Source organism: Lytechinus variegatus, chromosome 3 (genome assembly GCF_018143015.1).
Source record: "Lytechinus variegatus isolate NC3 chromosome 3, Lvar_3.0, whole genome shotgun sequence".
Lineage (NCBI taxonomy): Eukaryota > Metazoa > Echinodermata > Echinoidea > Temnopleuroida > Toxopneustidae > Lytechinus > Lytechinus variegatus.
This window is the reverse complement of record NC_054742.1, coordinates 34,883,783-34,909,872: the sequence shown is the minus strand read 5'-3', so window position 1 is coordinate 34,909,872 and position 26,090 is coordinate 34,883,783. Positions and strand designations below refer to the sequence as shown.

The 26,090-nt window shown below is 35.9% G+C and overlaps 1 protein-coding gene across 2 annotated transcripts; it reads right to left on the bottom strand.

Moving 5' to 3' along the window:
• Positions 1 to 200: 200 nt before the first annotated feature.
• On the bottom strand, positions 201 to 25,024 carry LOC121410863 (isoamyl acetate-hydrolyzing esterase 1 homolog). 2 transcript variants are annotated; one of them, XM_041603214.1, is made up of 6 exons: positions 24,817 to 25,024; positions 13,879 to 13,931; positions 7,637 to 7,835; positions 6,418 to 6,526; positions 5,049 to 5,167; positions 201 to 1,283 (listed from the first exon to the last, which is right to left on the bottom strand). In XM_041603214.1, exons 1-6 carry the CDS (start codon positions 24,862 to 24,864, stop codon positions 1,107 to 1,109), a joined length of 705 nt encoding a protein of 234 aa, XP_041459148.1. In that variant the 5' UTR covers positions 24,865 to 25,024; the 3' UTR covers positions 201 to 1,106. The 2 variants fall into 2 exon arrangements, with proteins under 2 accessions (XP_041459148.1, XP_041459147.1); XM_041603213.1 differs by lacking the exon at positions 7,637 to 7,835 and adding an exon at positions 8,204 to 8,402 and having other exon boundaries at positions 24,817 to 25,023.
• Positions 25,025 to 26,090: the final 1,066 nt, after the last annotated feature.

The window sequence follows — 26,090 nt, the reverse complement described above, 5'->3', positions numbered from 1 at the left end:
AAGTCAAATAGATTTCGCTGATCCCAAGAGATTGGACTTAAGCAGAGTTACCTGTGTAATTAAAATACATAACTAGACATATCAAGTTACTTGGTATTAAAATGGCAACATGAACAAAATCGCTAGCAGATGTATTGGTAGACTCACGGTTTCCATAACATTTCTTATGATTGTCAACTACGCAATGAAAGATTTATTAAAAAAAATTACAAAATTTCTTGACAAGTTTATCATCACAGAGAGACTGATAATCGTAAGCCGACGTTCTGCAAAAATCAAACAAAAAACAAACCACTTAATCATCAGTCTTCCATCACAAATAGTTTGTTCAGACAAGTTATGGCAAAATATAACAAAACACAGCATATATTTTAATGTAGAAAGTTAAGTGCATTATGTGGGGCAACAAAAATGTTGCTGAGGCAGGTGATTTATTCAAATGCCTGACTTTTCAAAAGTAAGTGAAAATTAAGATTGGTCTAGGGTTTGCAGGCATAAAAATTCATATCATCCTCATTTATCAAATATAACAATTATGACATCACATAATACCAGTTCATTCCATCATAATGAAATTATCATGTCATGATTTCAGACATTTTTATTGTTTTATTTATCAATTCTTATTATTTATTTATTTATTTATTATTCATTTATTATTTTTTTTTGGGGGGGTTGAACATGTGTTTATTTGAAAAGTGAGTGATTGGTCATGTCACGTCATGTCCAAATACTATGCACAGAAATGATGCTGAGCTTTGTTTATGCATGTCTGAAACAGGATATCAGCACCATGATATCGTGCAGTATTCATTCTGAGCTGTAAACTGTAACTTAAAAGCATATGAACAAACTAACAACTGGAAGGCTAATTTCTCAAGTGTGAGTAGTATATCTGACTAATTTATAAAGAAAAAAGTATGCAGTACCTGAGAAGCATTTCAGTCATGAGAATGGCCTCAGGGGATTATCTATTGTAAGTGGGGAGGATATTAAAGCATTGTCTCTGCTCCCAAACAACAGATAATACCCTGTGGCTCAACCCATGATTTCCTTAGATGGTTACTAAGTGACATACACTGAGTTGGAACACTGAAAGGAAAACATCAACTCTGCTGGAAGCTCTTCTCTGGATTGGCATAGTCTATTTCACTCCAGTCAGGGAACTGCTGAGGAAGGGAGGATGTACATTCTTCTACAAAACCAGAGAGCTGCTTGTAAAGAAAACCAGCTCCTTCAGATGAGAGATGAAGACCATCAGAAAGGAATCGTGGTCCCCAGTTCTACAAGAGAATGAAACAAGAACATAAAAAGTCTGTGAATGACATTCTCAAATTATATCTCCCAAGGATTGAATATAAACTTTATTAATGTAAAATTTACATCAACATGCCAATGTAACTTTTGAGTTGCATAATATGTTTATAGCATCTTTGCTCAGCATTTCAGATTTTGAAAGTGTGCTGCTTCATACGTAATGATATCACATATGAGGCAAGTTAAAGTTAATATCACAAAATGACCCAAATTTACTGTGCAATATTATTTCAAGGTATTCTCCTTGACCAATATTCCCAATAAAATGATCACCCCAGTGTCATCTTACCAATCACACATGCATGCAGAGATGCCAACCTCTTGACACAAAAAATCAGACTGAATATCCTCAAAAATCATATTTTTTAGTGAAAAATCAGATTTTCACAAAAACTCAATATGACCAGTGCAAGCCTTGAATTAAGCAGCTGCAGGCCGGGGCAATTTAAAAAAAAATTGCCCCCGGCTCGCGAGCGTTTTACAGGAACCGGGGGGCAATTTTCTGGAACAAGGGGCAATTAAAAAAAAAGAATATAACTGTGAACCACCCTCCAAATTTGTTTATAGTAAGCGCAGCTCCTGCAATTTTCAATTAGTACAGAAATAGCATGCTATTGCTAAGTAATAGGCTTATTCAAACAACTAAGAAATCAGATTTAAATGTTTAAGTGTGTTTTGACACCCTCACTCCACATCCCCTTTACATGGGCTTTTATTTACTTTTCATCTTTAATGAACCACAAACAATGAATCCCCCCAAAAAAAAATCTAAATAAATGAATAAAATAAACATAAAAAAGAGAGAATTCAGATCAAATAATAAATTTACAAAAAAAAAATTTAAGTTTTTTTTTCATGGTTAGAATCACGGGTGTGGGTGAGTGTTTGTGTATGATTGTGACTGTGAGGTGCACTTGGATTGCATATAAATTATGTTAAAGAAATGAAGAAATTAAATCAATATCTACTAACTCAGTCTATTCAAATTCCAGCACATAGCCACAGGCTACATGTAAATTTTTAAATGTACATGTATATATAATTGTAGTTCATGTACCTTAAGTTTTTCACAAGTTATTTGAAAACGCAGATCTTCACAGAAAATGCCTTTCATTCTGGGAGAGTCTAAATTCTGTAACAAGTGGAATGCCTCTGGCCGTCTCACCTGCATCACGCGGTTAAGTATCGCAGCAGTGCTGACTTTGAATACTACTCTAACTCGCACAAGATGTTCAGTGATACATGGTTACTCTTTTGTCCACTTTTTATGAACTAGACCAATAAACTTACAGAGATATGATGGTTATTCAACAAAAAAACCCAACATGGCCAAAGTTCATTGACCTTACATGACCTTTGCCCTTAATCGTGTGACCTGAAACTCGCACAGGATGTTCAGTGATACTTGATTACTCTTATGTACAAGTTTCATGAATCAGATCCATAAACTTTCAAAGTTATGATGGTAATTCAACAGATACACCCAATTCGGCCAAAGTTCATTGACCTTTGACCTTGGTCATGTGACCTGAAACGCGCACAGGATGTTCAGAGATACTTGATTACTGTCCAAGTTTAATGAACTAGACCAATAAACTTTCAAAGTTATGATGGTAATTCAACAGATACCCCTGATTCGGCCAAAGTTCATTGACCCTAAATGACCTTTGACCTTAATCATGACACCTGAAACTTGCACAAAATGTTCAGTGATGCTTGATTACTATTATGTCCAAGTTTCATGAATCAGATCCATAAACTTTCAAAGTTATGATGGGAATTCAACAGATATCCCCAATTCGGCCAAAGTTCATTGACCCTAAATGACCTTTGACCTTGGTCATGTGACATGAAACTCTAATAGGATGTTCAGTAATACTTGATTAACCTTATGGTCAAGTTTTATTAACTAGGTCCATATACTTTCTAAGTTATGACGTCATTTCAAAAACTTAACCTCAGGTTAAGATTTGATGTTGACGCCGCCGCCGCCGTCGGAAAAGCGGCGCCTATGGTCTCACTCTGCTTCGCAGGTGAGACAAAAATGTATTCATTAATAACTTAAATATTCATCACAATGAATAAATCATGAAGTTTTTTTACAGTTTTCAAAAATTAACATGAAATCTAAACTCAATCTGAAACAGAAAATCGCCATCACTTAGGCCGTTACTGATAGAATTCTCACCCAGAGCTCTGGCAGAGAATAGTAGCTCAAACTGGCTAGCTAACAGCATCCAAGTATGATGGGGTGTCCAAACTTCGCGCACTTTTCAAAAATATTCATCAGGCTTAATTTTGTCCACAAATTATTCATAATTTATACAAAACCAATTCAAGAAATAGTTACCACATTGACGGCAAGATCGTAAACTATAAAATCATGGACGAAAATGTAAAGTAGGTCACGGGGTTTCGCCAGTATCGCGATCTCAAAATTCTATTCCGATCGGCGAATGCGGGCTGTGCTTGAAAACCGTTCAGAAAAAGTGTGACCTAACTTCGCGCACCAAAGCTTTTGTGGAGATTTAAACAAAAACTCAAGCTCAAAAAGTGAAATATTTATATCAGATTGATGGCAAAATGCTATGGAATCGGTTAGTACCAAATTTAACTCACATTTTTTATGATTTCTGCTTGTAAAATGGTGATATCGTGATGCTTGTTGCTTTCTTCAAAACGGGCGCTAACGGTGACAAATTTGCCGATCTTTTGCCTATATTTTCATGAATACTGGACTAATCCTAAAGAAACTTTCAGCGAAGGGTAATTTTAGGTCGCTTTTCACATTGATGATGTCAGATTTTAAGGATATTGGCTAGTTTTGGAGATAATGACCGTCCGCGAAGTTTGGACACGCGCGAAGTTTGGACTCACTGCCATACCACACTCACGTGCACGGCGTCCTCCTATTTTTTTTTTTAGATGGAGCCTTGTTTGATGATTTATTGTCTGATATTTACCCCTCACCAAGAAAGAAATTAAAAAGCTATAATTCACAACTATTGACTTTGGATTAATAAGGCTCCGATTTGACAAGCAAAGTCGGCGACTGTGAGGATACAAGACTCGCATATCCTGTGTTGTGAACGGGGATTTATCTCCTGTGCAATTCAAATTACTATATCACAGAATTGTGATATCCTGACTGGAAATGTGTGCATTAGAAATTGCACATGGTGAAGTTGGGAAAAACTGTTACCGCTATTGGAAGCACGCGCGTACATGTATTACAGGAAAAAAAAAGACGGACGTAGCTCACTTTTTATGGTACTGAAAAAAACACGCACTTGGCAATTTGAAACTGTGCTTATCGTAAATTGAAAGTTACTTGATTTTGGCTTTTCAGATATTTAAATTACATGTATGATATGGCTTCACTGCTCACTCACGGGCGGGCGCATACATACACAACACATGGGACAAAAACAGGACTATGACAGAAAGTCGGGAAATCGTATTTTTGATGGCCAAAATCGTACTGTCGTATTTTACTTGTTTTATCGTACTAAATACGATAAAATCGTACTGGTTGGCACAATGCAACTATCATGCACACATGCATGCATGATAGTTGCATTGTGTGGATCAAATATGGGATGGACATAAGGATAGATAATTCAGGTACCTGCAATGGGTGGAGGCATATAAAGTTACACCCTTGCTATTCTCCTTGCCAACTAAAAAGTACTTTGTTAAGAATGATGAGAACCTATTATTACACATTTTACCTCTTCTGTCTGCATAGCTGACCATAAATCAATGACCTTAACTCCTAAGTCCTGAGCTAGAGTTACACAAGCTTTGGCATAAATTCCTGAGTTCTTAAGTGTCCTATTCAAGGCTGTACCTGTTGAAGAAACGTAATACATAATACAATTTCCTTTCCATCAATTTCTACCTATTCTTGAAAACAAAAACAATGAAAAGTGATGATTGAAGTTATTACTTTCATATCATTTTTAATGAACTCTTCCAAAAAGTTGTTTATCATTGTCGAGTTTTCAAGGAACACCATTTTCTTTCTTGGGCCCGTGTCTTGTCCTGAAAAGGACCAACAAAACTCAAGTTCTTTAGTTTGTAATCAATATGTTCCCTTACTTTAGAACTTTGGAAATTGGTGTAAAACACTTTGAAACCCAAGTAAATTTTTAGAAAGTTTTCTAAGACTAATAGAGCAATACTGACCAGTTGACTAAATCATTCCAACAGATTTTTTAAAGGGAAATGTTTTTAAAGGGGAATGAAACTTTTTGAACAAGTGGGCTTGTGCTGAAACAGAAAAATCAAAGAATACGATCAAAGAAAGTTTGAGAAAAATCTGATAAATAATGAGAAAGTTATAAGCATTTGAGTAGTGTGATCACTAATGCTAAGGAGATCCTCCCAATGGCAATGCAACAAAGATGTGTAATGTTACATGTGAACAACTTTCCCTTCATGGTCTATAAAATACCCCCCAAAATGTCTCCTTTTGCTCTTCCTTTAATACAAACTCTTCATCCATAATGTATTCTTTGAAAATCTGTATTACATGCCCCCCTATAGAAAGAATACATGATCTACGGATAGATGTGATAAAAGAGGCATTTTAAGTGAAATATCTAAAACAAAAAAAAACAATGGAAAAGTTGTTCATATTTGACATCACACATCTTTGTCACAATGCCAAATGGTAGGATCTACATTACAATAATGATCTTAACTTCAAATGCTCATAATAATTTTTCTTAAACTTTCGTTGATCTGTTTCTTTGATTTTTTTTGTTTTTCATACATAATTTCTTTTGCAAAGGTTTCATTTTCCTTTAAAGAACAAAACAAATTATATTGTATGCAAACTTGATTTCAGTGGCTAAGGAAAATAGCTACATACATGATATTGATAACAAGTGTATTAAAAATGATTATTTGTATACAATCCGCAAAGATGAATCTATCTAATAACTTCAATTTTTCACAAGGAATAATGGGGAGGTGTCAAGGGGCCTTTAGAGCGTCAATGTTACCTAACACATCGTCTAGCATTCAAGAAGAATCTTCCCACTGAGTAAATATTACACAAACCCTGGGTCAAGAGAGGCAACTATAAATAAGTACCTTTTTCTTTACAGGCTTCGCCCCACAATGTTTCATCTATTGGAGGAGGTGTGATCAGCAGTATCTTCTCCTTTCGGACACCGTTGCTCTCAAGATAGTTAACGATTGACTGAGGAAGATAATAAAGAAAAGTCTCAAAATTAAAGGGAAATCTATTCAACCAAAGCAAACATTCTGAGTTCTCATAACTTATAAATAAATTGAAAGTCACTAATTGTGAGAAAGTTTTTATCTACATACATGTATAAAATATCAGTGGCACCCTGATTACAGATTCAGATGATGCATTTGAATTTTTTATTACTGTAAAGAGGCCAGGACATCAACAAGATATCTGTCTTATACTACATGCATGTCCAAAGTTCAATACAACAAAAGTCTAAAAATTGGCTTACAAAAGTGAGTTTTAAAGAATACAGTACATGTTTATTTACTATAATAGTTTTGGGTTAGATATGATAGTGGGTTTAATAGGTATTTTTAATCAAATATAATGGCTTTCGTGACCAACATTGCTATTTTCCTTGCCTCATCTGGAAAGTCATAGATCTCCCCAAGCATTCCTTGCCCCCAAATATGGGGAGAATAAAGCAAAGGAATATTTGTGATCCATTAAACAGTTTTAGATAAAACCCATCTTTTGTGACCATGTTGTCAAGATTTCCATCACATAGTCTGTGTGCAATTACATGTAAACTGTTTTCTCCATTGTGTTTCCCATGAAAAGTCAAGTCCCGGCTGAATATTGGTCTGACTAGTAGATCAGCTGGATTAAAAGATCAGATATTAGTCACACTTTTTAAATTCTCTAAAATTGCAAGATCTGACAGTCTGTACTGAAACTTGATGATACACATGTATCGTAGTGCCATGGCAAGCCTAGAAAGAGTTTCATAAAGCTGTTTACAAACTCATGGCTGATATATGAAGTCCCAAATTATATGAGCTTACGGTTTTCCTGTTGGAAAAAGTGTGACTGTATTTTTAATAACCATTGAAAAATTAAGAAAATAAACTGGCCCTGAAGAAAGGTGTAATATTTGAAAAATTTGATCAAAATCTGCATCATGCTGAGCCAATGAAATCCTTATGACCTGCTGTATAACAGTTGTATACATGTTACATGTATGTGTAACATCATAAATACCTTTATGAAACATTTTAAAACATTTTTAATTTAAAACCTACAAAACTACAATTAAGTGGCATTTAACCTAACCTTCATGTTGTCAGCATAATCCTGGACACCTACATACTGACATGGCCATACCTCTTGCAAGCAAGAATCATTAGCACCAAAAAACAAGGTCATCGCAACTGTATCTTTAAGAAGTTCAGGAGGTAAGGCAGCCTGTATTATCATGTGAGCCCAACGAGAATTGTACCCTGAAAACCCTCGGTTCACTACATCACATTTCCTGTGGAAATTTAAAACAAACTTCATTATTTGTTTCAGATAAAAATAGAATGGAAAACTTTTAATAAAAATAAATTCAAGATAATTGATCGGGACTATAAAATATTTTTCAATGCATAATTATACATTGTATACAATGTAGCAATGATTCCCTGTTACTCTTAGAAAATAGAGAAGTACAAGATAATGTAATATCACATTAATACAGTGATGTATGTTGCATGCATGGGGAAGGGAAAATCAGAGCTTTGCATCTATGGGTGGGATGAAACATTGTCATGCACACCTGCTATTGGATCTTACATTCGGAGTATTTAAGTAATGTCCAGAATTATTGCTGACAACTTAACAGGTATCTTACAACTGTACCTTTATATATTTTGCATAGTCTTCCAGGGTCACATATTTATCTGGCTGCAGTTCCGGTAAACATGCATCATTTGCACCAAAGAATACAGTTACCATGGCAACATTTTGAAGCAATTCACCAGGAAGAATATACTGTATTCCAGCACATGCCCATTTGCCATTGTAACCAGAAAATCCTCTACAAATGACATCACATTTTCTGGAAATCAAAATATAAATGAAATAACTGCAATGTAAAAAAAAATAAAATAAAAAGATGGATTATCATCAGCACACAGCCAACCTTTATGCATTTGCCATTGTCTTATAATGATCCTTTGACCTTTGACCTTGCCATTCACCTCCAACTTCAAATCTTATTTTCACTCACATGATCCAAGAATGCAATCCTTCAAAATTTTCTTAGGTAATTGTGAGAAAATGATATTCTGTGATCTTTTGGATTTGATCCTAACCATTCAACCCAAAATACTATTACATCTATGCTAACATAAACATAGCAGCAGTGCTTACTTTGAAAACGACTATAGAATAATCATTCAAAAAAACACCATTTGACCTTAATCGTGTGACTTGTGCAAGATGTTGTCGTTCAGTGATACTTGATTACCCTTCTGTCCACATTTCATGAACTCAATACATAAACTTTCAAAGTTACATGATGGTAATTCAACAAATATCCCCAACATGGTCACAATGCATTGACCTTGGTCATGTGACCTGAAACTCATGCAGGACGTTCAATGATACTTGATTACTCATATGTCCAAGTTTCAAGACTTGATTAATATACTTTCAAATGTATAACTTTTCAAAAAGCTTAAGCTTGGTTAAGATTTCGTTTTAATTCCCCAAACATATAATCTAAGTTCATTGACCCTAAATAACTTTTGACCTTGGTCATGTGACCTGAAACTCACAAAGGGTGTTCAGTAATACTTGATTACTATTATGTCCAAGTTTCATGAACCAGATCCACAAACTTTTAAAGTTATGATGGAAATCAACAAATACCCCCAACATGACCAAATATTATTGACCCTAAATGACCTTTGACCTTGGTCATGTGACGTGAAACTCAGGCAGAATGTTGAAGGACAAGTCCACCCCAAAAAAAGCTTGATTTGAATAAAAAGAGAAAAATTCAACAAGCATAACACTGAAAATTTCATCAAAATCGGATGTAAAATAAGAAAGTTATGGCATTTTAAAGTTTAGCTTATTTTCAACAAAATAGTTGTATGAACAAGCTAGTAACATTCAAATGAGAGAATTGATGACATCACTCACTCACTATTTCTTTTGTATTTTATTATATGAAATATTTTTATTTTCTCGTCATTGTCATGTGAAATGAAGTTTCATTCCTCCCTGAACACGTGAAATTCCATTATTTTAACATTTTGTGCTTCAGGCAATGAGGTCCTAATCATCAAATTCATAAAAATTGAAATATTGTATAATTCATACAATAAAAAACAAAAGAAATAGTGAGTGAGTGACGTCATCAACTCTCTCATTTAGATGTAACTGGCTCGTTCATATAACTATTTTGTTGAAAATAAGCGAAACTTTGAAATGTCATAACTTTCTTATTTTACATCCGATTTTGATGAAATTTTCAGCATTGTGCCTGTCTGATTTTTCTCTATTGATTTAAATCAACAATTTTCTGAGGTGGACTTGACCTTTAAGTAATACTTGATATCCCTTAGTTTCATGAACCAGCCCCACATTATGATGACATTTCAAAAGAAGCGTCTATAATTTCGCTCTGCTATGCAGGCAAGACAAAAATTACCTCTTTGCAATTTGACAGAATGACCCCCAAGTTCAAAATCTTATCATTACATCACTCCCATACCCATAAGTCAATATAGAATGAGGTATATTATCAGGCATATAATGACCTCTGTGACTTTTGACTCATAACCTATCACTGTCCCTCAAATGCTACATGAATCAAGTTTACAGTTGATCCTTGAAACAAACAGTTCTTCAGTTATCGTTTAACGTTAGAATAATGAATTTCTTATTTCCAATATTGATCTACGTGACTTTTCACCTTGATATTGGAAATTTAAGAAAAAATATAGAGATCATTTTCACTTCTACAGTGCATATAAAAAAACGGGACAGTTTTAAAGTCTATAAAAAATTTGTTTCATATTAGGACATCTATATTTTGATGTTAATGCTCTGAAATCTTATCTTTAAACTGCCATTAAAACAATAAATAATGTTCATGGTAGAGCGAACACAGGACATTTTTGTCGGTAGTTCAAAGAGAGGCTTGCGCCAAAACGGCAGACAAGAGGTACGATATAAGGTACGATAATACGCCAGTGGCGGACTGTACCAGACTGGAAAAAGAAGAAGAGAAATTTGATGATCAGACTTCTTGGTAATCAGCAGATTTCCTCTTAACCTTTTTATTATCTTTGCCACAATTTTTTGAATTATGCTGTCAAATATAATTTACAAATTTATTTATTTACTTGATTTATTTTCATTTAAACTTCTTTACCTTTGAATTTTCCTTCATAAGTAAGAATAGAAGATTTTTTTGTCCACCCAAGCAAGAAGATTTGCATTATTAATTGGGAAAACTTGTAACTATTCAAATCCTTTTATTATTCAATTCAATTTAATTCAGAATGATGTGAAATGAATTATGTTATGGTACCTTTAAATAAATGAAACCTTTTTTCAAGGGGTTATCGATTCCTTGACCAAGTTTAATTATGTGCTTGACAGGACAAACAGGAAAGGATTTGTGTCTCTCTATATGGCAATGGTGTATTGAGTTAATTTTGAAGGAGCTAGATATGGCAGATCGGATAAAACGTATTAAAAATTTGTGAGCAAGCAAGAATTTCCACTTTTTTTATTGAAATATCAAATTTTGCGATAGATTTTGACATAATATTCAGAAAATAAATCATATTTCACTTTCTATCTTTCCCTATATTTCCATTCCACTTTTTAATTTTTTTATTGAGGGTGGAGGACCCCCTAGCACCCGTCCATCAGCATGCCATTGTTCAAAGGCACCATAGCCTTAGTAGCACACAATGAAAAGATTTGAAAAAAAATACACGCTCTCCCATACTTCGGTTGAATTATTTTTGTTTTTGCTTAAAGAAGGAATATTCAAAGCTAAAATAGAACATATCAAAAAGTAACAGCAACAGAACAATTCAAGCAAATAAACAAGATTTGAAAGTGAATTTTGACTGCATAATTCTAAAATTATGGCAAAGATAATGAAAAGGTTAAGAGGAAGTCTGCTGATTAGCAATAAGTACGATCATAATATTTATCATTTTATGCCATTGTGGCGCAAGCCTCCTTTTGAACCCCGGACAAAAACATTGTGTTCGCTCAAGCATGAATGAAACTAATTTTTTTAATGGCATTTGGAAGATAAGACTTCAGAGCACCTACTGACACTAAAATATAGACATCATTATTTGAAATTTATAGACTTTTCAATTCTGTCCCGTTTTTTTAAATACGCACTGTATAGGCCTATAATGCATACTTGAACCATGTTTGAAGTATTAGTTTGAAGCTGATCCATCAAACAATTTATAAGTTATCCCAAGAAAAGGGAATTTCAAAGTATTTGATGACCCCTGTGATCCTTGACTGTGATAACTAATGCCAAAATAATAAACAAACAATAATCAGATCACTGTCACTGCTAAAATTGAACCAAACAGTTCTTTATTTATTACAAAATGAAAAAGGGACAGGCAGATGGACTCAACACCAAAATACACCTAGGTCAGTAACAAGTGGAACGCCTCTGGCAGACTCACCTGCATCATGCGATTCAATAAAGCAGCAGTGCTGACTTTAAAAACTACTATGAAATAATTATTCACAAAAAACACCATTTATATAATGATACAATACTATGTTCATTGACAATAAATGAAATTTTACCTTGATCATGCGACCTAAGACTTGTCAGTGATACTGTACTTGATTACCCCTATATCCACATTTTATAAACTATATCTATAAACTTTGAAAGTTATGACAGCACTCTAATGATTACCTCCAAAATGGCCAAAGTTCATTGACCTTAAATGACCTTTGAATTTGGTCATGTGACCTGAAACTCACATAAGATGTTCAGTGATACATGATTACTCTTCTGACCAAGTTTTGTGAATCAGATCCATAAAATGTAAAGTTATGATGGTAATTCAACAGATACCCCCAACTTGGCCAAAGTTCATTGACCCTAAATGACCTTTGACATTGGTCATGTGACTTGAAACTCCAGCAGGATGTTCAGTAATACTTGATTGACCTTATGTCAAAGTTTCATGAACTCTGGTCCATATATTTTCTAAGTTATGATGGCATTTGAAAAACTGAACCTTAGGTTAAGATTTTGATGTTGATTCCCCCAACATGGTCTAAGTTCATCGACCCTAAATGACCTTTGACATTGGTCATGTGACATGAATCTCAGGCAGAATGTACAATAATACTAGAGTAACCTTATGTCCAAGTTTCATGAACTGGATCCATACACTTTCTAAGTTATGATGTCATGTCAAAAACCTAACCTTTGGTTAAGATTTGGTGTTGACGCCGCCACCGCCGCGGTCGGAAAAGCGGCGCTTATACTCTTCACTCTGCTATATATGCAGGTGATACAAAAATAAGTAAGATGTATTGAGGCAATAACAAAACTACATGAAGGTTGTGGCTGTAAGAATTCTAAATGTGATGCTGATGGAAATGGAGATGAAGGTGGTAGTAATTACAAATAGCAGTGATGAAGATTTTAAATGATGATAATGATGATGTGACAATGATGATGGAGATAACATTGAGGATGATGTTGACGGTGATAGTGCTGGTGATGGCAAGGCTAGTAATGATGGTGAGGATGACAATACTATAGGCTTTATGGTGATGACCACTGATGGGTGACTTTGGTAATGGTGGTGATGGTGATCATGGCAGTGATTTTAATTGTGGAGGTAATGCTATGATGATTGTGATTATGATTATGGTCATGATGTCAATGATGGTGCTCTTAAAGTGATAATGGTGATGATAGCGGCATTTATAAGCGATAACTAGTAGGCCTAAGACATGATATCAATGAAGGTGAAGTGTGGACTTAAGAGAAAAAGATGTCAATTGTGATGAAAATATATGATTGCATCCTGCAATTCGCACGTAATCACAATAGTCATGCACATAGTCATGATAGTAACAAGATCAATAATGCCACCATTATTTGAAAAGATGATTTATACATATTTCATCCATTAATTCTACTTAAAATAACACATAAATTGGTAAAGTTCTATATTTCCTGCTTGTTGCTCAGGTGCGAACATTAATGAACTCACATTTTTTTTCCAATTAGTCTGATGTAGCAGCAAGCATAAATTTAGATACATTTTACCAAAGCATGCATAATTATTGGACCATTCTCAATGAACAAGCATCATTATTGGATCAATTCTCCATAAACAAACTATGATTAATATACATACATGTAGTTTATGAACATTTGAAATCTGCATGATTTGTTATTTCAAACCATGATCCAAAAATCACGAGCCTAAAGCTTTACAGGTGGATTTTTTTCCTCATTCATTTGAATTCCATGAATTACTAAATTAATACCCAACACTTACCTCTGGACTTGATCAGCAATTGAAGCACCCCATCCTCCAACTTCAAAGGAGCGCTGTATGAAATAAAAATAACACACCCTCACTCAAATGTTGGTCTAATAATAATAATAATAATAATAATATATGTTTTATTGTCCAACTTAATGGAAATTCATTTTGTTTACATGCAAACATACAAATTACAAATATACATAATCAAGGAGAGACAAAATTAATACAAAATACTGGCATGCACGTAATACATTCGTTCTTATACATAAGACGATTAAAAGAGTATAACAAGATCATTGCTGAAATACGAACAACAAGAAGGCATATTCTGTGTAATTATCATTACCATCATTCTAAAACTGTTAAATAAGTAAAAGTATCGGGTCATTTTATTTTATTTATTTATTTATTACTTGAAGCATAATTCACATATAAAAAATCCACAACTCTACATTGACCATGATGTCGATACTATTATTGTAATCATTATAGTTGCAGTTATTATCATTATTATCATTATTATCATTACTATTATTACTATTAGTACTACTATCATTACTCTTTACATTTGTGGCAGTTTTGTATTGTATTAAAGAGGAGACATAGATGGCAGTATTGAAGGGTAAGAGTAATTCTGCAATAAGGTGACTTGTTTTCTATTTAATGGTTGAGAAGACGAATTGAGAAAGGAATAAAAGAATTTCCGTAACGGCTCGTTCTGGCCTTAACTGATTCCCACCTTCTTCCACTACGAAGTAGTTTGTATTTCTTATTTAATGGATGGGAGTGATCACTGACTATTGCTTGGGCTTTGTCAACTACCTTTCCTTGACATATCCTATCCAAATCTACAACACACTTCGTAATCCTATTAGCCCGTTTCACGACTCTATACAATTTATCCTTATCCTTCTGTCTGGCACTGTGATACCAGGCAACACAGTCATGGGTGATGATACTCTGAATAACTGATGTATAAAACAAATACAATATTTTCTCGTTTACATGAAATTGTTTCATCTTCCGAAGAAAAAACAATCTGTGGTTGCACTTGAGTGTGGTAGCTTTAGTCTGCTCGGACCAATCAAGTTTGTCATCAACAATAGTGCCTAGATACCTATAACTATGGACAATTTCAATTGGATGACCATCGATGTGAATAGGGAATTCTACAGGATCAAAAGATTTCTTCTTCCTGAAGTCAAAGATGATTTCTTTAGTTTTGTTAGAATTCAACACCAGATGGTTTTCAGTGCACCACCTACCAAAAGAGGATATACTCTCCCTATATTCTAACTCACTCTCTTTTATCAGGCCTACAATGACAGTATCATCGGCATATTTCAAAATACGAACCGACGGAATATTGGAAATACAGTCATTAGTATATAATATATAGAGAACAGGTGAGAGAACACACCCCTGAGGAGACCCTGTGTTCGTTGTGAGTACGTTGGAGAGTACATCATTAACCTTAACCCTCTGGGTTCTACCGTGTAAGAAGTCATAGATCCAGAGAACCAGTGACGGTTTCACATCCAAGAAGCTTAATTTTTCTACTAACTTATATGGCTGGATGGTATTAAATGCGGAGGAAAAATCCACAAATGTAGCTCTTGCATAAGAACTAACAGAATCTAAATGCTGGTAGAGTGAATGGGTTAACATGAGTACTGCATCTATGACAGACCTCTTAGACTGATATGCAAATTGGTTTAGATCAATTTTGTGACGGATTGATACAAGTACTTTTTCCAAAATAATTCTTTCAAAACATTTCATGACAACAGGACTTAATGCTACTGGTCTAAAATCATTATTCAACCTAGGACGATTATTTTTAGGCACTGGTGTAATGACTGATGCTTTCCAGCATTTTGGTACGATATGCTCATTTATTGACCTTTGAAATAACATACAGTACGGAGCAGTGAGTTCAGATGCGCATGTCCGTAGGACACGCCCACTAACACCATCGGGCCCAGTCGCTTTTCTAGGGTTGATCAACTTTAAACGTCTCCGAACTTCGTGCTCTTCAATGACAATTGGGTTGTCATCCGACGCGCGCAACCGTTCAACTTGTTCATCAGCGATATGACGGAAGTTTTCATTCTCGAAACGGGCGAAGAATGCGTTTAATTCGTCAGCTCTTTGTTGTGGATTAGGTTCATTTGCAAACATGTTTTCTTTCCGACTACTCGAATAATCTGTCATGTGCTCTAGACATTTCCACGCATCTCGGGGATTATTTGTATGGAAGTTTTCTTCGAGCTTTTCACCATAATCTTTTTTTGCTTCACTGATTTTCCGTTTCAGCCTATTTGTCAAGTCTTTAACAAGTTCACTGTCCCTCAGATGAAATGCCCTTTTCCTTTCTTTCAAAATCAATTTCATTTCTTTCGTGAACCAAGGCTTATTGTTCGGATAAATAGTAACCAATTTAGACTGAATGTGAAGATTCTCACAGAAGATGACATAATTGTTAATTGTATCTGTGAGTTCATGTATGTCGTCGCAGGCACCATAAAATAGTTCCCAATCCGTAATATCAAATCCCGTCTGCAGTAAGTCAACTGACGTATTGTTCCAAACTTGAACTTTCTTTTTTTCGCACTGATTGGACTTAATCCGTTGTTTGTATTTTGGTAACATGTGAACGGTGTGATGATCGGACGCTCCCAGTCCCGGTCTCACAAGAGATTTGTATGCATTTGGTATCGAACTGTAACATCTGTCTAAAATATTTCTTCCCCGTGTAGCAAAATCAACTAACTGATGATATTGGGGCATGGTATCCTCTAATTCACAATGATTGAAGTCTCCCAAAATAATAACCGGGGAATCAGGGGATCGCGTTTCAAGTTCACTCACTTTATCTTCGATGATCTGAATAGCTGTTACTTTATTTGCATCAGGGGGAATATATACCAACACAACGTGAACTTGTGGAAATTCTCGAGGGAGATAGAATGGTCGAAAAGAGAGAGACAAAAGTTCAATATCAGTACAGCATGTAGACGATCTTACAGTATAGTTGTTGCACCACTGTTTGTTTACAAATACACATATCCCACCTCCTCTCTTTTTGTTTGTTAATTCAAAAGAACGATCAAGCCTTTCTACATCAAAACCAGCTATATCAATATTGTTGGAATGAATGTCATTATTAAGCCACGTTTCTGTTATACAAATCAAGCTAGAGTTTCTATATTCGTGATCATATCTGACGTTAGCACGAAGTTCGTCCATCTTATTTACAATCGATCTCACATTACTGAGGGTGATCGTTGGTAAAGGTGGACGATGGCCCCTCATCCGTACCCTTTGTCTGACGCCTCCCCGTTTACCTCTACGATGTGAAGACGCCTGATTGGGTTGATCTCTTGTCGGGACCCAGTCGGGTATATTCGCTGGTCGAACCCTGGATAGCGGCTTGTTGGCAAGGTGAAGCATAAACTGGTGATCATATCGAATTGTAGGTGTACTCGGTTCATAATTACATCGACTTACTCGAAACGACGAAAAATACAACACGATGACAAATAACCAAGTGAAAGATACATGTCCAAGAAACATGATGAAACACTCCAAATGTAAACAGCTACTAACAGTGACACAAAAAGTGAAATTTTTGATGAAAAATGACAGACAAATTTGCATGTAAACCGGTCGCTACTGAGCAGACCCAACCTACATGTAGGTTGGGTCTTGTGGTTTACAATCTCAATCACATTCACAATCTTTTAGAACAAAATTTTTATCTAAATTCATTCTCAGAAACTCAGTAGAATTTGCCGGATAATATGGAGTTAAAATCATTCGCTATGCGCCATTGCTCTAGTTACATCTTGTTTTTCATTTTCCATTTAAAAAAAAGGAAATGTATTGGATCTAGAAATGGGGGACCTGCTATTGATAGCATAAATAAATTTTCATCAAACCATCTCCAATATTTTCTCTCTAATTTTTCTGCATTTCTTAAGAATAACTTATCGTTTCAGCTATTAATTAGATTCTAAACCCTGCCTTATGATATGTAGTTTTTGAAACACGATTGATAAAGTATAACCAGGTTGCACCATTTGTAATCATGTAAAAATGTAAGCTCCCAACTTATGTAGGAAGAACAGTAGAACAAACCCTCCCTGCTCCTTCGCAAGGGCTCTCAATGCAGATTACCAGTGGGGCTCATCCAATAGTCTCCAAGCACAGACTCATATTTGACACTTTGACCAATAACAGGTCTATAGTGAAGACTAGACTCCAGAAACTCTGTCTGTGTAGAACAAGCCACAGTACATAGTGAATCTAGTCTCACTAGTTCAGACTCTGCATTGTGCACCATGCAAATTGTGAAAACCAATGGTCTGTGCCTGCAGACTACTCATCCCATCCCATGTGTTGGATTAGACATTTTTTTCCCCAACTCAATCTGTTCTTCATCCTAACTCCCAAGTTTGTTTTAAAAAATGCAGAAAAAATACAAAAAAGCATGCATTCATCAGATTTGATAAAATATCCATCAAAAACAAGAGTTATGGAATTTTTAGAAGGGCAGCCCCAAAAGCCCAATATATCATGTAATATAAATTCATGATAAAACAAATATTTTCAGGGGCTTTGAAATGATTAGACCAAAATCTTCACCAATATATCCAATAAACATGTCCAAATCATGAATAAAATCACTTTTAATTTGTTGAGAAAATTACAATTTTTGGAGCTGCTCATCATTGACATCGCACAGTCAAAATGAAAAAAAAACCTCCATCAAATCATTCCTTCCTTGCCCGGGGGGCCACTTCCATTCACGAGTGGATACCATGCGCGACCATGGGGTCTCGAAAAGCACCCTAAACACGTAATTTCCATATTCTGAAAATGCACCCCTTAACAAGTATTGGCGTGTGGAACCCTACCCTTAACAAGTATTGGAAACAAAACGATACTCTTGGCAAATATTCCCTGAAATGAACCCCTAAACAAGTACAGGAATGTTTTATTGTTACGGGTCCTTTGGCAGTCGGCTTTACCTTATTTGGTTTAGTACGATCCCATCTTCTACACCTCGCGCAAATAGGACTCTAAACACGTAGTGTTGGGGCAAAAAGGACATCCTTTATAAAACATTTTAATTTTGTTTTATCATCCCCGCAAATTCGACCCTAAACACGTAATTTTCCTAGCGAAATAGATACCCTTTTTTCATTATTTTTGTGATTTTGACACCCTTTTCACGTTACGTACGTAACGTGCCCTATCGTGAAAAGGACATCCTTTTTACGTGTTTTTTTGGTCGCGCATGGTATCCACTCGTCAATGTAAGTGGCCCCCCCGGGCTTCCTTGTCATTTGACTTTTTTAGAAAGATTTTCACCTTCAACCAATAACTTCAGCCTTAACAATTTTTTTTTCTAAACTCACTCATTCAATGAACAAGGTAATACGATAAATCATTTTTCTCTGTTACTACCGGTACTCCCTGTGTGGTGAAATACAGTTAGCAATGTTTGGTTTATTTTGTCTTGTTCTCAAGGAAAAATGCTTGATTTTTTACACTGTCAGTTTTTATTACAACTATTCATCATATAACTTGGCTCTCAAGTAATTTGAATTCTTTTATTTCATTGACCCAAAATGACCTCTGACCTTGGTCATGTGACATCTGACTCTGTCAGGATGTTCAGTAATACCTGATAACCATTAATTCCAAGTTTCATGAACTAGGCCCATATACTTTTTAAGATTTGATTTTTAAAATTTTATAAATTAATTTAAATGTCACTTCTGTAACCAAAAATACTAATTTCTACACAATTGTAATTCATTTTTCATTTTAAAATGATAACATTTGTTTCAGCGATCCACTTAATTAATGAGATATGAATATTCATAAACATGGTTACGCAGAGATGCCAAGTTTAAAAAATGTAATGCGTGAGATTTTCATGACTCGGCACGGCGTCTCTGCGCGCGCGTGGCCAGTACTTACACTTGTACATTTTGAAAAGGTGCGCGGTTGCGCGCGCGAGATATGGACTTCATCATGATATCAATCCATACTACAAATCCATGCGATGCGCGCACACTATTCATCGTATCACGTACTACTCGCTGTGCGCTGATTGCACTCTCGATTCGTCTCACATGCCGGGGTAGACATGACGGCGTGTGAAGGCGGTCGGCCACTGCGTATATTATAATCTAATGAATAATGCTACTTTTTCTCTTTTTTTTCTGTCGGGTCCGGATGCGTGAGAAAAATGGGTGCCATGCGTGAGATCGTGAGATGGACCCTAGATGCGTGAGTCTCACGCACAATGCGTGAGACTTGGTAGCTCTGGGTTACGGAGTGAGAGAGTATGGACATGCATTTTTAGGATAAAACATATTGCTCAAATCCTCTGGGAAGTGGGAACTTTAAATAGTTATCACATGTTTGAGTTATTGATTTGATTCTCTGTGTTTATATACTATATACTGCATTGCATTAAAAGATTGGTGTATTATTTTGTTCATTACGAATTAAAACGTATACCCATACCCGGTTACGGAGTTTCGGTTACAAAATGACATCGGAAATATCCAAAAAGAGGCAATGCCAATCAGTGTTGATGCCAATGTTATGTAAAATGAACTTATATTTGAGAATTTTCTTTTATTATGATGTAAAATGATAACCTTCAGATTATCCAAAAGAAAATTTTACAAAACAAGCAATAGTTTTTTGTTAAATTTAAATTAAGTATAAAAAAAAATGTAGTCCCATGATTGATCTAGACCTATATTAGAATGTTTGACTTTTTTGTATTCTCCTATAGTATACTAATACGGTTACACTTCGTAATTCCGAAGGTTCTTTATTCCGAAGGTTCGTAATTCCGAAACACGTAAATTGCCTATACCTCGATGTTCGTTAATCCGAAAACGAAAAAGGGTTCGTTAATCCGAACATTTGTGGCGTTATTCCGACGATTCGTTATCGAAGGTTCGATAATCCGAAAACGAAATAAGGTTCGTTGTTCCGAAGGTTCGATAATCCGTAAACGAAATAGGGTTCGTTGTTCCGAAGGTTCGTCAATCCGAAAACGAAATAAGGTTCGTTTTTCCGGAGGTTCGATAATCCGAAAACAAAATAAGGTTCTTTTTTCCGAAGGTTCGTTAATCCGAAAACGAAATAAGGTTCGTTAATCCGAAAACAAAATAAGGTTCGTTAATCCGAAAACGAAATAAGGTTCGTTAATCCGAAAACAAAATAAGGTTCGTTAATCCGAAAAATGAAAACCGGGAAAGCAGAGGCAGAGGCAAGGGGGGGGAGTGTGGGTTGGGAGTTCCCTGGAGGAAAAGTGAAGGAAAGGAGGAAAGGTATAGAATTTTTTTTAAAGGTATATCCCATTTTCTAATCAATTTACACAGATTGTGCTCACGATTCGATTTTTGTAGCTTTCAGAGAGATACGCGATTACGCATCCTATTCATGATTACAAAGGTACTGAATCTGGAAAAAATGTTTAGCTTGCGCTACGAGCTCCCATCATTTGATTAGAGAGATTTATATACCATTCTTGAACTCCAAGTAATAATCTTTGAAATATCCACGTTTCTTGTCAGTCGGCCAATCTGCCTATATGTATATATATATCAAATATTTAAAACTCTTTGCATTTGCATTAATTGTTTTGTTTAGATGCTCACCCTATTCATGATTACAAAAGGAGTTCAAGTTACTAGAGCTAAATCGCCCATGCTCCAAAATCTTGCTCGCTTCAATCAGGGGTGGCGGAACCGGGGACAGGGGGGGTGGATACTTGTCCCCAAAAAATCCCGTCGGAAAAAGTAACCTTTTCAAAATGGAATACCCTCCAGTTTTCATGTTGGAATATCACAAATTTTAAGCTTGCGGTTCGCGCTTTCATTATTTAGTTCGTGAGATATGTATTCTATTCATGAGTCACTAAATGCAGTCCTTAAAAGGTTACTTTCTGAAGCCTATTGCATAAAACTTTTTACCTGAGAAAACTTTGGTAAAAACTGAAAACTAAGGTTAGTCTGATTTTCGCCATTGACTTTAGCACAGGGCAAAAACTCCGGTAAAAACAATCTGAGTTTTCTCAGATAAAAAGTTTTATGCAACGGGCCCCAGGTCAGTATATAAACAAATTACAACTCGCGCTTCGCGTTCGCGTTAATTCTTTAGTCAGATACACATCTTTCTCACGATTACAAAAAAAGCTCAGAATGTTCAAGTCTTGTTACATGAAATGTCTACTAGTTTGAGCTTGCGATTCGCGCTTTCAACCTCTCACAAGGATCATTATTAGTATTATTTTTATTACCAGCAGAAGCTGTTATTAAAAATGACATCCCCTCCAATACAAATCATATTATCTAGAGGTTACTCGCACGCGACCAACAAACTTAATCCCCTGCATCCTTAAACCATTTGCTAAAGGCAGCAATTGCTCAGATAAAATCAAAATAAGCCTATGCTTGATCCGGGCGCCTATTCTTAATGAAATACATGCTTTTGGCCACAACACACGCAAGTATCATCGATCGTTATTACTATCATTGCATAATATCGTGTTATCTTGTAATGACAACACCGTGTTTGTTACCAAAATGAATAATTTTCATTTTCGGAAATATGAACCTTATTCAATTTTCGGATTAACGAACCTTATTTCATTTTCGGATTAACGAACCTTCGGAATTACGAACCTTATTTTGTTTTCGGATTAACGAACCTTCGGAATTACGAACCTTATTTCGTTTTCGGATTAACGAACCTTCGGAATTACGAACCTTATTTCGTTTTCGGATTAACGAACCTTCGGAATTACGAACCTTATTTCGTTTTCGGATTAACGAACCTTCGGAATTACGAACCTTATTTCATTTTCGGATTGCCGAACCTTCGGAATTACGAACCTTATTTCGTTTTCGGATTGACGAACCTTCGGAAATACGAACCTTCGGAATAACCGAACCTTCGGAATTACGAAGCTTCGGAATTACGAATGTATGCGTACTAATACTAACCTTGCCATACGTGTGAGTGCTATATCTAGCACTCATTGAATGAACAAGGTTATGATATAACCTTGTTCTCAGTTATATCTCCATGTGTGGCAAAATGAGGGTGGCAATGTTTGGCTTATTTTCTCTTTTTGTTTGGGGCTAATACTTGATTTTTTATACTGACAGTTTCCATTACACCTATTTTTCATACAACTTGGCTCTTATTTGAATTTGATACTTTAAATCATTTTTTTCTTAATTAAAAATAGAGATCAAAAAATGAAAATTTTCTTGCCATATTACTTTCCATCAATAGAGGGCCTACACAAAAATATGCCTAAAATTCAAGTTTTTGAGCGCTCTGGTGAATACAAAAATTATTCCCAAGTTACTAATGAAAAATAAATTGCATCTGTCTGGAAATTAGTAATTTTGGTCACAAAAGTGATATTTTAATGATTTTTGAAAGTGTGTGCTCTGTACAACATTGGCATACCATAGTCCTACCTGTAGATACCCCACAGGCAGGGTGGTAGCAGTGAACAAGTGATATCTAGGAGGGATAGTCAGGAGTAGACAGCTGGCAGCCATCTGTTTCGAGGAGTTTTAAACATTTTTAATTTTTAAATTTCTCCTCATACACAGACAGCTCGCTATCGTGCAGCCACCATTAGGGGACTTACAATGCAACCCCCCCGTCAGGCTCTTCAATTTTTGTCTTTATTGAATCAAACTTTTGAAGATTAACGTGACCGAAATGCAAATTAATATTCCCTCTTGGCATTTATTGCAAAACGAGGGGGGAAAATCAAGTTAGAACTAAGGAACAAAGATAGTGACTTACCTCGACTGTCGCGCATACTTCGATTCCGTTTTATCCAAACTTAATACATTTTTAAGCATATGGTCATTGAGTCCCCTGTACAAATCGCGCTAGAACTTCGGACTCTGTATTTGGTGAGTGAAGCCAACGGAGTTCAGTTGAACAACCAACATAACACTAACAGAGACCGAAGCTTTTGTTCTAAGTTAGGACTAAGGTGCACATAAGAAAAATAATTTGTGGCTAATCATATTCCCTTTTGGACAGGTAAATCTATTTATGCAATTCCATGAGTTTTGATAGAAAAATTTTATCCAGATTTGAAATGGAGCCAATATATTTTTTTTTGAAAATGTCTACTTTTGCTTGGAACTAGCTGCCCCCAGCGTTCTACCAGGACTTAGACTCTAAGACAAGTCTCAACTCCTATGCAACTTCAATTACTGTTTCACAGTATTTAAATATTCTCATTGGATCTGTGTGAATATGAATCACATACGCCGGCAATAACGAGGCCGAGTCAGTGCCTCTGTCTGAGAAAGCGCATTGACACGATTGATCATTGACTCAGCTACCATGCAGTTGCAATTCAATTTTCATTCGTAACATAGAATAATTTTTGTATCGACCAGAGCGCTCAAAAACTTAAATTTGGGGCCTATTTTCTGTACGCCCTCCATTGGTAGAAAGTATGGCAAGATAGAAAATTTTTATTTTTCAAGCTCTGTTATTTTTAATAAAGAAAAAATAATTTAAAATTACCGAATCAAATTTATGAAAAGCTGTATTGAAAACTGACAGTGTAAAAAAAATAAAGCATTCGTTCAAAAGAAAAAGAGAAAATAATCCAAACACTGTCAACCTTATTTTGCCGCACACAGAGATGTATTGAGAACAAGTATTCATATACCTTGCATGTTCATTGAAAGAGTAAAACTTAGCCCGAGTAGCGGGCGGGAGCTCCCTGGTTAAGTGAATAACTAAGCACTGAAAACAGCTCCGTACCCGTACGTCCCGATCCCGGCGGCGGGCGCGGCTTGCCCCGGGGACCCCGACACGTAGTACGTGCTCGGGCTGCCGCAGTAAGGCGCGGCATGAACTTACCTGTGTTATCGAATCACCAAATAAAACCACTTTTGGCCATGCACTCATGATGAGAATGAAATAATTACATCAACCTCTACCGGTATTGGAAGTATTTTCCAATTGTTACTTTTCAGCTTATTATAACTTATGTTCAACGTCAAGATCAATACGGAATAGCACTAGCTGACTAGCAGTAGCAGACGAAATGATAAGGGATGCGCATATACGAGAAGCTCACACACATCGACCAAAACAAATTCGCCTTTTAGCTCAAGGTGTGCTGACAGGGGCCGCTGGAGCGGGGGGGGGGGTTGGAGGGGGCTTCAGCCCCGTGGCGTAGCTAGGATTTTTTTCCTGGGGGCACTGGGGGTCCTTGCTTTTTCAGGGTTGCACCATTTTTTTCCGGTGTGTGTGTATGTGTCACACAAGGGCGGATCCGACTTTCGCCAATAGGGAAGGGGGCTCGAAATTATCTTCACCTGTATTTTCCTCGACCAGTCACTTCTTAGTTTTAACTTGAAATAATCTCATGACAGAGGCGTCGATTATGGGGGGGAAGGAAGGGCGATCACCCCATCAATGAAAATATTGGGGAGCAAACATATCGTTTTGCCCCCCAATAATTCCGCATGTGCTAAAAATAAAATAAGACTTGTAATGTTACACAGAAATCAGCAAGCGAGATTGAGATACACAACTCGTTCTTCGTCTAAAATCTTGCTCTAAATGTCCACTTTTCAGATTGGAATATCAAAAAATTTCAGCTCGCGCTTCACGCTCGCATCATTTCTGTAACAAAAACCCATACTTACCATGATTAAATAGGTGATGGTCCCGTTTTCAGTTCTAAACCTCAAAAGAACTCCCACTTCGATTTGCAATAATCTTTTGTTGGATATATATCTTGTTCTTTATTAAAAACGTCCATTAAACTCATTTTTTTTCATATCGAAATATCAAAATTTTCAGCTCGCGCTTCGCGCTCGCATTCATCTGCTGGTGAGATATGTATATGTATATATATATAGATATATATGTGTGTATGTGTGTGTGTGTGTGTGTGTGTGTGTATTATATATATATAGATACATGTATATGTACACATATATATAGGCATATGTGTGTGTGGGTGTGTGTGAGTGTGTTTGTTTTGTGTGATCGAGCGCCTTCTGAAAATTAATTCATGATTTTGCCCCCCATCTGAAAAATGGATCGACGCCCCTGTCTCATGAGCCTTATAAAACGTGCGAGCGCAAAGCGCTAGCGATTTTTTTTACTTTCATGTAATTTGT